At 46.3% G+C, this 12,978-nt stretch overlaps 2 protein-coding genes across 2 annotated transcripts in view; both read right to left on the reverse strand.

Moving 5' to 3' along the window:
* Positions 1 to 393: 393 nt before the first annotated feature.
* On the reverse strand, positions 394 to 5,156 carry LOC112063877 (interleukin-12 receptor subunit beta-2-like). Its single transcript, XM_055083906.1, has 2 exons — positions 5,088 to 5,156; positions 394 to 4,275 (listed from the first exon to the last, which is right to left on the reverse strand). The coding sequence occupies exons 1-2, from the start codon at positions 5,154 to 5,156 to the stop codon at positions 3,706 to 3,708; spliced, it is 639 nt and encodes a 212-aa protein (XP_054939881.1). The 3' UTR covers positions 394 to 3,705.
* Positions 5,157 to 5,965: 809 nt separating this feature from the next.
* Positions 5,966 to 12,978, reverse strand: part of LOC102991572 (interleukin-12 receptor subunit beta-2) — a 74,547-nt gene continuing 67,534 nt past the window's right edge. The window contains exon 15 of the mRNA XM_024119723.3: positions 5,966 to 9,039. Within this exon, the coding sequence (XP_023975491.1) occupies positions 8,500 to 9,039 (540 nt within the window). The 3' untranslated portion in view covers positions 5,966 to 8,499. The remainder of the gene's footprint in view (positions 9,040 to 12,978) is intronic.

The raw sequence follows: 12,978 nt of genomic DNA on the forward strand, positions 1-12,978 counted from the left end.
AGAGAATTAAGGAATTTGATGTGTTTCAATAGAGCAGAGATTTCTGGGTTGGCTTTGGATATATATCAGGAGAGAGGATTTAAAGAATTGCTAATTTTCCTGAGGAATGAAAGCCTGGCTATGTGAATATTAGTGAGCTCTACCTAGTCCTGGTAAACTAGGCAATCTGGTTTGGGATTTTGACTGTGTGGGCAGGAAGGGAGATTATAAAAACTATTTGGGGGCTTCCCTGGTGGCGCAGTGGTTGAGAATCCGCCTGCCATGCAGGGGACACGGGTTCGAGCCCTGGTCGGGGAAGATCCCACATGTCGTGGAGCAACTGGGCCCGTGAGCCACAATTACTGAGCCTGCGCGTCTGAAGCCTGTGCTCTGCAACAAGAGAGGCCGCGATAGTGAGAGGCCCGAGCACCGCGATGAAAAGTGGCCCCCGCTCGCCACAACTAGAGAAAGCCCTCGCACAGAAACGAAGACCCAACACAGCCATAAATAAATAAATAATTAAAAAAAAAACAACTATTTGGGGCAAGGGCAGAATGAGGTTACCCATCCTGTCATTCACAGAAAGAGGACATTTTATCTGGCAGAGTGAGCAGCCAAAGGCATGTTCAAATGTTTTTAATATAAGAAACTGCTACATGTATTACAGTAGTGCTGTCAATAAACAGTACGGTAGAATGGGGGTTGGGAATGAAGAGATGATAAGCAAATGCAATTGTCTCAATAAAGAGGAAGCAGGCATAGCTGGACTGGCTTCTGGAAGTGAAGGAACAAGGTGGAAGTGGTGGCAGAAGACATCTTTTACTTTTTATTGATAGCCTACTGTGGACCAGGCATGGTGCTGGAGATTGTCATGTTTCGTGCTTTCCAGCTATTTACAGTCCACAAGAGGAAGTAAGTGCATCATGCTAGGGGAGCACTGAGGAGGCCTTTGCATCCTTAGATGCAAGCTCTCCCTTTAAAAAAATTTTTTTTTCACCTTTTAGGAAAGCAAGTGAGGACTGCAGTACCACCTGGAGCTTTAAGGGAGGGGAAAACGTGTGGGGGGTAAAAGGGAGACTGGGACCTGTGTGTTGAGGCCAAAGGGGTAGGGCAGCGGTCCCCAACCTTTTTGGCACCAGGGACTGGTTTCGTGGAAGACAGTTTTTCCATGGATGGGGGTAGGGTGGGGGGAGGGGGGATGGTTTCGGGATGATTCAAGCACATTACATTTATTGTGCACTTCTATTATTATTACACTGTAATAAATAATGAAATAATTGTACAGCTCACCATAATGCAGAATCAGTGGGAGCACTGAGCTTGTTTTCACTTGCCGCTCACTGATGTGGTTTTGACGAGTCTGCAAGCAATTGGTTTATTATGGTCTCTGTGCAGTCAAACCCTCTGCTAATGATAATCTGTATTTGCAGACACTCCCCAGAGCTAGCATCACTGCCTCAGCTCCACCTCAGATCATCAGGCATTAAATTCTCATAAGGAGCACGCAACCTAGATCCCTCGCATGTGCAGTTCACAGTAGGGTTTGCGCTCCTTTGAGAATCTAATGATTCCACTGATCTGACAGGAGGCGGAGGTCAGGCGGTAATGCCAGCGATGGGGAGCGGCTGTAAATACAGATGAAGCTTCGCTCGCTGCTCACCTCCTGCTGTGCGACCCGGTTCCTAAGAGGCCATGGGCCGGTACCGGTCCATGGCCTGGGGGTTGGGGACCCCTGGGGTAGGGGAAGAGTGACTAAGATGGCTATCAGGTAATCAAAAGGAAAGTATATAGGAAAAGCAGGTATTGCAAGAAAGAAAAGTTGGCTCTTATTGTCAAGAGGTGATAGGTTGGCCTGCTTCTGAGGTGGCAGCTTTGTCACGACCCATTGCAAACAGTCAAGGGGCTCCACATCCTGGGTGCAGACAAGCCAGTACTGAAGCTGCTGAGATGCAGGGAACCATGGTATGGGGGTGCTACACAGCAGCTAAATAGGGTAGAATGGAGATGTAAGGAAGAAGCTTAAGCTTTTCAAATAAAGCTTGGAAGAACTAAATGTGTTAGTCTGGAATAGCAGGAGGCATAGATGAAGTGTTAAACATGAACAAACAGAGCAAATGCTCATTTCAATTTCTAGAGCTCTGAGGGACATCTGGTAAACCAAAGCTGCCTCAGCTCCAGTGTTTGGGTGGGATGGTGGTAGGGTGTAGGACCCAGCCTTGACAGGGATTTAAGAAAAAGGTTCCTGGACCTTTCATCCCATTCATTTGCAAAGAGTACTATTAGCATTTAGACTAAGATTCTTCTCTATCAGCTTAGCAGAAGTGCCTATAGTTAAGGGATAGAGGCAGTGATGGGTGAAGGGAGGATGATAAGCCAGAGGCCACATCTTTAAAGTTTTCCAAGTTCATGCTGGGGAAAAGAGAATTATCTTCCATGCTCAACTTGAACTGAGGACCAGCTCAAGAGTTTTCCTGAGGAAGGAAAGCAGGATGCCTTCAGAAGGGACGACTTATGAGTGCAATCTTGGCAGTTTGGTCTTAGACCCTGAGGAAGCCCTGGTCCTAAAGGCAGTATCAGCTGCAGCAAAAAGAAGAGGAAACACAAGGGGTCAGAGAAGCTTTGGCCCACTCTTTTACAAGACTGGATTTCAGAGAGGGTAGGCTGCTTGCCCAGGGTCCTACAGTGGGTTTAGCAGTAGCTAAACAGTACCATCAAGCTGCTTTCACTGAAAAAGGGTGAAGGCAAAAGAAAACAAACGAGCAAAACTAAAGAAAAGGTACATTCTTAGGCTTCTACAAATAAGGACAACCATGACCATCTTGGGAGCCCTTTTATATTGGTATTCACTGGGGTTTTTTATGCCTGCATATGTAAAACTAGGTCGATCTGTTTTGAAGGTACCCAGTAATTCTCACTAATATGTCCATCATTTAGAGTTGTGCTCTCCAATACAGTGGCCAAGTGTCATATGTGACTATTTTAATTACAATAAAAAGTCAATTCCTCAGTCATACTAGAGATACATCCCTAAGTAATCAATGGCTATTGTGGTTAGTATCTGTTGGATCAAACAGGGCAGCTATACATAGAACATTTCTATCTCAGGCCTGAGATAGAAGACATAAGACCTGGTTTGTAGTAGCTGCTTTATAAGTTGACCCTTAAACAATGTGGGGGTTGGGGTGCCGACTCCCCTGTGCAGTTGAGAATCTGCATATAACTTTTAGCTGGCCTTCCTCATCTGTGGTTCTGCATCCATGGGCTCATCCAGCAATGGATCATGTAGTACTGTAGAATGTATTATTTTAAAAAATCTGCATGTAGGTGGACCCATGCAGCTCAAACACATATTATTCAGGGTCAACAGTAAATAGTTGTTGAATGAATGGTCCTCTGGACTGTCTGCCATTGCTAGGCTAGTAAGAGTTTTGGTTTCCACTCTTGCCTTTCTCCTTTCTGGCCAACATAGCCAAGAAAGTTGCAGGAACCCAGATTGGAGTCTCTAGGTCCACACAGCAGAGGATGTGATCCCTAAGGCTCTGCAGAAGGCAAGATGAGGTATCTTGAGATGAGTTTCACCCTGAGTTGGCTTGCCTGCCCTCTAGCTGCAACCAGACCTGATGGTAGCACCCAGATGTAACGACCACTGGAGCAGGTGGCTGGGGAGATGGGGCACGCTGTGCCACTTGGAGGCACATCGACTTTCCGAACTTCAAGCTTTGCCACTCAGAGCATGAGGGAGCCACACCCCATCTTTAACTGATCCAGAGTCAACTTCTCACCACAGGAGAAGGTGAGTGGGTGAAGGGAACTCGAGGGGAAAATGGAAAGAGAGATGTGCTGAGGCAGTTCTTCCCGAGGGTCAGTTATGGGAGGCTCATGTGAAGGGAGATAATCTATGTTGGAGGGTAAGTAGCCCTCATGGGCAGGAAGGTAGTCCACTGGGAGGACTCTCGAGGGGCTGGCTGGGTTTCCCGGCGTTGAGTCGGGGCCCTTGCTTCCCAGCACCTTGTACAGATCCACCCCTTGTCCTGTCTCTGCTGTGAGAGCTCTCGGAGGTGGGGGGCTCGAGGCACTGTATCCTGTGTCTTCCTCAGAGGTATAGTGACCTTGGACTCCTTGTCCCTTTCCTGGCCAGCTGGGGTGATGGGGACGTCTGAAGGCTGGGGTCATTTGGTGAAGGACTTTGTTGATGACCAGGGGCTCAGGTTCCTCGGGAGTGGGCCAGTCTGTCAGGAGTCTATCCAAGGCCAGCTGCGTCTTCTCCTGAGAAAGGGGAGGAAGAAGCTTATGTGGCTATGTTGAGTAAGTAGCCGTGACGACCGACTTCTCCAGGGTTCCAAAAGGCCTGGCAACCTGCACTGCCTAGTCAGCTCGAGGCGGAACACTGTGGGCCTTTACTTTGTGAGGTAAGAGAAGCAGTTAACATCGTTGGGGAGGCAGACAGGCAGGAGCTGTGGACTCCTCTCAACCCCAGCCAGTGAGTGATTCGCTACCCTGCTCAACCTTCAACTAGACTTGTTTCTGGTGAGTCAAACTGCACCAGCTGCTTTTCCTCTAGCAGAGAGGGTATGGTGGGTGCAAAGGAAGCGCTGAGCTTGCATCTGTCTGGGGATGAGGCACAGAAGACTTTAAAAGGGTCACACTAGAGCTGAATCCTGAGAGATGTATAGTATTTTCCAGGTAAGGAGGTGGTGGGCAAGGAGAATTGGTCTATTCTGGAACCTGCTAGTTCTTTCTTAGGACAGGCACACTGAGGCTTCAGAAATAGAAAGAGGTCACATGATGAAGGGACTTTTATGGGATGCTAAAGAGTTTGGGCTTTGATACAACTACTGAAGGTTTTTAGGCAGGGTAATATCCTTGTCAGTTATGCTCTTAAGAAAGACCCCTCTGGAATAACTTTTTTGGAAGTGACGTTCATCCTTTCTTCCCTACAGCTAATTTCATTTGTTACTTTTCTTGCTTTGTCTTTCTCAACATCTTCTAATTGGTTACCAGCTCTTTAGTGTCATATCTTTCCTTTCCAAACTTATTACTGATTCCTGAGTCAAGTTCAAGCACTTTATTAACATTTCTTTTTACAGGCTTTATTGGGCTCTCTTTACGTCCTTGAAACTATGTTTTATGCTGACTGCTTGATCTTTCTGAAGCAGATCTCCAAAGCCTGCTTTCATGAAGCCCCTAGTGACTGTTCCCTCCACTGGATTCCTACAACAGCAAAGAAGCCACCTGTTAGGTTCTTAGCACAAGAAGCTTTATACTGTCACTTTTTTTTTTTTTTTAACATGTCTGTAAGCTATCTGCAGGTAGGGACCATGCCTTAAGGGAGGAGGAGGATAACAAAAAATAGCATTAGGACAGGGCAAACCCTGAGGACTAGTCCCAACTCTGAGACTCTATGGCTTGGGAAAATTCAGTCTACCTCTCTGGCCTTTGGATCCCTCATCTGTCAGATGCCAAGTTGTGCAAGAATGGTTTGGTCTAGACTGGCCTCTGATGTCCCCACCCTTGCCTTGAGCATGGCAATTGTCCCCAAAGTGAATGACGATGCTGTTTTAGGGTAGACTTCTGCAAAGGGCCCTGAGCAGCCAGAGGGTACGTGTGTACTTTTCTTTCGGGAGCCTGCTCTTTTCCTATCGCTATGCAAACTGGCCCTGGCACATTGGTCTGGCTTGGAACGTGACTGGCAGCTGCCAAAGTGCTGCGTCCACTGCTATGGAAGAGATCTCACTGGATGAGGATCACCTTGTTGTTTTCACAGTGCGAGGCTCTGCCTTCTTGAAAGTTCTGGCAGTATCAATAGAGGCTGTTCCTCAGAGCTTTTACAAAGCAGCCCCCCTGGCTGACAAGTCCTGGGGCAAGGCGTCTTGGACCACTAATAACTCAGGTACATCATGGAAACTATTTTAACCCAACCTTTTTGGCACCAGGGACTGGTTTCGTGGAAGACAGTTTTTCCATGGATGGGGGTAGGGTGGGGGGAGGGGGGATGGTTTCGGGATGATTCAAGCACATTACATTTATTGTGCACTTCTATTATTATTACACTGTAATAAATAATGAAATAATTGTACAGCTCACCATAATGCAGAATCAGTGGGAGCACTGAGCTTGTTTTCACTTGCCGCTCACTGATGTGGTTTTGACGAGTCTGCAAGCAATTGGTTTATTATGGTCTCTGTGCAGTCAAACCCTCTGCTAATGATAATCTGTATTTGCAGACACTCCCCAGAGCTAGCATCACTGCCTCAGCTCCACCTCAGATCATCAGGCATTAAATTCTCATAAGGAGCACGCAACCTAGATCCCTCGCATGTGCAGTTCACAGTAGGGTTTGCGCTCCTTTGAGAATCTAATGATTCCACTGATCTGACAGGAGGCGGAGGTCAGGCGGTAATGCCAGCGATGGGGAGCGGCTGTAAATACAGATGAAGCTTCGCTCGCTGCTCACCTCCTGCTGTGCGACCCGGTTCCTAAGAGGCCATGGGCCGGTACCGGTCCATGGCCTGGGGGTTGGGGACCCCTGGGGTAGGGGAAGAGTGACTAAGATGGCTATCAGGTAATCAAAAGGAAAGTATATAGGAAAAGCAGGTATTGCAAGAAAGAAAAGTTGGCTCTTATTGTCAAGAGGTGATAGGTTGGCCTGCTTCTGAGGTGGCAGCTTTGTCACGACCCATTGCAAACAGTCAAGGGGCTCCACATCCTGGGTGCAGACAAGCCAGTACTGAAGCTGCTGAGATGCAGGGAACCATGGTATGGGGGTGCTACACAGCAGCTAAATAGGGTAGAATGGAGATGTAAGGAAGAAGCTTAAGCTTTTCAAATAAAGCTTGGAAGAACTAAATGTGTTAGTCTGGAATAGCAGGAGGCATAGATGAAGTGTTAAACATGAACAAACAGAGCAAATGCTCATTTCAATTTCTAGAGCTCTGAGGGACATCTGGTAAACCAAAGCTGCCTCAGCTCCAGTGTTTGGGTGGGATGGTGGTAGGGTGTAGGACCCAGCCTTGACAGGGATTTAAGAAAAAGGTTCCTGGACCTTTCATCCCATTCATTTGCAAAGAGTACTATTAGCATTTAGACTAAGATTCTTCTCTATCAGCTTAGCAGAAGTGCCTATAGTTAAGGGATAGAGGCAGTGATGGGTGAAGGGAGGATGATAAGCCAGAGGCCACATCTTTAAAGTTTTCCAAGTTCATGCTGGGGAAAAGAGAATTATCTTCCATGCTCAACTTGAACTGAGGACCAGCTCAAGAGTTTTCCTGAGGAAGGAAAGCAGGATGCCTTCAGAAGGGACGACTTATGAGTGCAATCTTGGCAGTTTGGTCTTAGACCCTGAGGAAGCCCTGGTCCTAAAGGCAGTATCAGCTGCAGCAAAAAGAAGAGGAAACACAAGGGGTCAGAGAAGCTTTGGCCCACTCTTTTACAAGACTGGATTTCAGAGAGGGTAGGCTGCTTGCCCAGGGTCCTACAGTGGGTTTAGCAGTAGCTAAACAGTACCATCAAGCTGCTTTCACTGAAAAAGGGTGAAGGCAAAAGAAAACAAACGAGCAAAACTAAAGAAAAGGTACATTCTTAGGCTTCTACAAATAAGGACAACCATGACCATCTTGGGAGCCCTTTTATATTGGTATTCACTGGGGTTTTTTATGCCTGCATATGTAAAACTAGGTCGATCTGTTTTGAAGGTACCCAGTAATTCTCACTAATATGTCCATCATTTAGAGTTGTGCTCTCCAATACAGTGGCCAAGTGTCATATGTGACTATTTTAATTACAATAAAAAGTCAATTCCTCAGTCATACTAGAGATACATCCCTAAGTAATCAATGGCTATTGTGGTTAGTATCTGTTGGATCAAACAGGGCAGCTATACATAGAACATTTCTATCTCAGGCCTGAGATAGAAGACATAAGACCTGGTTTGTAGTAGCTGCTTTATAAGTTGACCCTTAAACAATGTGGGGGTTGGGGTGCCGACTCCCCTGTGCAGTTGAGAATCTGCATATAACTTTTAGCTGGCCTTCCTCATCTGTGGTTCTGCATCCATGGGCTCATCCAGCAATGGATCATGTAGTACTGTAGAATGTATTATTTTAAAAAATCTGCATGTAGGTGGACCCATGCAGCTCAAACACATATTATTCAGGGTCAACAGTAAATAGTTGTTGAATGAATGGTCCTCTGGACTGTCTGCCATTGCTAGGCTAGTAAGAGTTTTGGTTTCCACTCTTGCCTTTCTCCTTTCTGGCCAACATAGCCAAGAAAGTTGCAGGAACCCAGATTGGAGTCTCTAGGTCCACACAGCAGAGGATGTGATCCCTAAGGCTCTGCAGAAGGCAAGATGAGGTATCTTGAGATGAGTTTCACCCTGAGTTGGCTTGCCTGCCCTCTAGCTGCAACCAGACCTGATGGTAGCACCCAGATGTAACGACCACTGGAGCAGGTGGCTGGGGAGATGGGGCACGCTGTGCCACTTGGAGGCACATCGACTTTCCGAACTTCAAGCTTTGCCACTCAGAGCATGAGGGAGCCACACCCCATCTTTAACTGATCCAGAGTCAACTTCTCACCACAGGAGAAGGTGAGTGGGTGAAGGGAACTCGAGGGGAAAATGGAAAGAGAGATGTGCTGAGGCAGTTCTTCCCGAGGGTCAGTTATGGGAGGCTCATGTGAAGGGAGATAATCTATGTTGGAGGGTAAGTAGCCCTCATGGGCAGGAAGGTAGTCCACTGGGAGGACTCTCGAGGGGCTGGCTGGGTTTCCCGGCGTTGAGTCGGGGCCCTTGCTTCCCAGCACCTTGTACAGATCCACCCCTTGTCCTGTCTCTGCTGTGAGAGCTCTCGGAGGTGGGGGGCTCGAGGCACTGTATCCTGTGTCTTCCTCAGAGGTATAGTGACCTTGGACTCCTTGTCCCTTTCCTGGCCAGCTGGGGTGATGGGGACGTCTGAAGGCTGGGGTCATTTGGTGAAGGACTTTGTTGATGACCAGGGGCTCAGGTTCCTCGGGAGTGGGCCAGTCTGTCAGGAGTCTATCCAAGGCCAGCTGCGTCTTCTCCTGAGAAAGGGGAGGAAGAAGCTTATGTGGCTATGTTGAGTAAGTAGCCGTGACGACCGACTTCTCCAGGGTTCCAAAAGGCCTGGCAACCTGCACTGCCTAGTCAGCTCGAGGCGGAACACTGTGGGCCTTTACTTTGTGAGGTAAGAGAAGCAGTTAACATCGTTGGGGAGGCAGACAGGCAGGAGCTGTGGACTCCTCTCAACCCCAGCCAGTGAGTGATTCGCTACCCTGCTCAACCTTCAACTAGACTTGTTTCTGGTGAGTCAAACTGCACCAGCTGCTTTTCCTCTAGCAGAGAGGGTATGGTGGGTGCAAAGGAAGCGCTGAGCTTGCATCTGTCTGGGGATGAGGCACAGAAGACTTTAAAAGGGTCACACTAGAGCTGAATCCTGAGAGATGTATAGTATTTTCCAGGTAAGGAGGTGGTGGGCAAGGAGAATTGGTCTATTCTGGAACCTGCTAGTTCTTTCTTAGGACAGGCACACTGAGGCTTCAGAAATAGAAAGAGGTCACATGATGAAGGGACTTTTATGGGATGCTAAAGAGTTTGGGCTTTGATACAACTACTGAAGGTTTTTAGGCAGGGTAATATCCTTGTCAGTTATGCTCTTAAGAAAGACCCCTCTGGAATAACTTTTTTGGAAGTGACGTTCATCCTTTCTTCCCTACAGCTAATTTCATTTGTTACTTTTCTTGCTTTGTCTTTCTCAACATCTTCTAATTGGTTACCAGCTCTTTAGTGTCATATCTTTCCTTTCCAAACTTATTACTGATTCCTGAGTCAAGTTCAAGCACTTTATTAACATTTCTTTTTACAGGCTTTATTGGGCTCTCTTTACGTCCTTGAAACTATGTTTTATGCTGACTGCTTGATCTTTCTGAAGCAGATCTCCAAAGCCTGCTTTCATGAAGCCCCTAGTGACTGTTCCCTCCACTGGATTCCTACAACAGCAAAGAAGCCACCTGTTAGGTTCTTAGCACAAGAAGCTTTATACTGTCACTTTTTTTTTTTTTTTAACATGTCTGTAAGCTATCTGCAGGTAGGGACCATGCCTTAAGGGAGGAGGAGGATAACAAAAAATAGCATTAGGACAGGGCAAACCCTGAGGACTAGTCCCAACTCTGAGACTCTATGGCTTGGGAAAATTCAGTCTACCTCTCTGGCCTTTGGATCCCTCATCTGTCAGATGCCAAGTTGTGCAAGAATGGTTTGGTCTAGACTGGCCTCTGATGTCCCCACCCTTGCCTTGAGCATGGCAATTGTCCCCAAAGTGAATGACGATGCTGTTTTAGGGTAGACTTCTGCAAAGGGCCCTGAGCAGCCAGAGGGTACGTGTGTACTTTTCTTTCGGGAGCCTGCTCTTTTCCTATCGCTATGCAAACTGGCCCTGGCACATTGGTCTGGCTTGGAACGTGACTGGCAGCTGCCAAAGTGCTGCGTCCACTGCTATGGAAGAGATCTCACTGGATGAGGATCACCTTGTTGTTTTCACAGTGCGAGGCTCTGCCTTCTTGAAAGTTCTGGCAGTATCAATAGAGGCTGTTCCTCAGAGCTTTTACAAAGCAGCCCCCCTGGCTGACAAGTCCTGGGGCAAGGCGTCTTGGACCACTAATAACTCAGGTACATCATGGAAACTATTTTAAGCTTTTACAAGCTCAAAATGGATAACATCCCAGTGATCCCCTTTATGATTGAGCCTTTTCCTCTAGAGCTTTAAGACCCATGGCTTTTTAGCCACATTTTAAGAAATGGTAGGGGCATGTAAAGTCTGAGAACTTAAAGCACATTTTGTTGGAGATGAAAGACTATTGTGTTTCTGATGTCTGCCCCAGCCTGTCACCAGGAGAGCAGTTTGGGTCTTTAAAAACCCTTCAAGGGTCAAGTGACATGGGGTTCTGAGGCTGCCACGAGGCCATCATAGATGGCATGTTTAATTTCTTTTTTAATTTTCTAATTTACTGGTTATTTTTGCAAAAGAAATATATGTACATAGTTTTGTAAAAAAAATTTTTTTAAGTTCAAAGGGAATTTGTAATAAAAATTAAGTGGGCTTCATGCCTACAGCTACCTCCCCAAAGGCAACCACCGTTATCAGTTTCATATTTAGGCTTCCAGAAATATCCTGTGCACATGTTGGAGACTGTGTGTGTGTGTATAAAATCATCTTTTTATACAAATGAGAACCCACTTTAGACAATTAGTACAAACTTTGCTTTTTTTCACTTTTAAATATATTAGAGATGTTAGACACATATAGATCTCATTTTTTTTTAGTAGTCGCATAACATCCTGTTGTACAGATATACCCAAATGTTTAACCTGGTCCCCTGGTGGCAGGTTACATTATGGCTTCTATTTATAATGCTGCAATGAACATACTCATACTGTACAAATTTGGGCATGTGTATGGCAATTTCTGTTATTTTTTCCATGTGTTACTTTCTCTAACTCTTTGTCTTTCTCAGCATCTCTTCTAGGCTTTCATGGGCTCTTCAGTGGCTCTGCATGCCTCGGTATCCCCTCATGCCCAGGCAGTGGCAAATAGAGACCATGATGCCACAGCTACCAGCTTGGGAGCCAGGTGTCTGCGACTGACCCAGAGCTGCTTCTCACTGTGCTATTTCAGGCTTTTAGGACATGGGACTGTGGAATCTCAGCATTGGAAAAGAGAGATCTTAGAGCTCAGTTGATTCAATTCCTGGTACCTGAATCCCCTCTAATACTAGCAGTGGCATCCTTATTGAGTGCCTTCCCATGGGTCATCACAATATTGCCACCAAGTGAGGGCCCAGTGTGTGAACACCTCTTGAGTTAGTCTGTTCAGCTCAGAGGTTTTAACTGCTGGAAACACCCCCCTCACCCTGTGCTTAAGATCTTTTAGAACGTATAGTATAATGGAGGACAGCACATCCTGCTTGTATGTGAACCCAGGGTCCCCCTACTAGCTGACTAACATTGGGCAAGTTATTGAGTCCTCTGTCCCTCACTTTCCTCATCTGAAAAATGGGGATAATAATATTACAATCTCATAAAGCTGTTGTACAGATTAGGTGTTAATGCATGAAAAATTTTTTTAAAGTGCCTGGCATATAGAAAGTAATGTATGTTATGTGTATATATAAACATAAATATATTATTATGTAGTACTGTTGTATATCATATATAATTATATGTCATGTATAATCAAATATATATCAAACATCTATCACATATATGACATACACACGACATACATATACTGTTGTTATTATACTGTTCTTGCTACTGTAACTTAACAGCAACAAAACTCCTCAATAGAGAGAGGAGACTTCAAGTATAAATCTTCCTGGGAAGAAAATGAATGATCTTTGCCTTGTATGACCCATGTGCTTTACATGGCATCTTACTTAGTCTTCACAACAATATATATGAGAGATATTGTCAATTCCTATTTTACAGAGGATGAAACTAAGGCTCATGTCATCGGGCAAGCACTCAAGGGTCATTGACATAGTAAGTGGCAGAGGTGGTCTTATTTCAAAGGCATTAAACTTCCTACGGAAGCAGACATGGCTGGGACCAGCTCTTTCTCTGAGAGGCGGCTGGTACCACTGGCTTCTGGATGAGGCATGGGTGACTGAAGAGAAGAATCTTGGAGGAGGAGGGCTATACGATGTGAGAGGGCGGGGCTGCCGAGGCGCCGGGTGATGGGAAGAATGTGGGCACCCCTCTCCTCCCCTTTGCTCCCCTTCACTGCACAGTCTTGCTCCACGTTCAGATGCCTTCAACTTCAAGACCCTCCATCAGAGACAGACCCTGCTGCCCGCTGTGAGATGCTCTTCCCTCCTAGGACTGTATGGCAGCCGCTCCCTGCGTGTCCTTTACTCCCAGCACTCTCATCTGCCAGCTGAGCAACCTCTCCTGCCTTAAAACCTTTTCCTTGCACAATGGAATGA

The sequence above is a fragment of the Physeter macrocephalus genome, chromosome 4, assembly GCF_002837175.3.
Source record: "Physeter macrocephalus isolate SW-GA chromosome 4, ASM283717v5, whole genome shotgun sequence".
Taxonomy (NCBI): Eukaryota; Metazoa; Chordata; class Mammalia; order Artiodactyla; family Physeteridae; genus Physeter; species Physeter macrocephalus.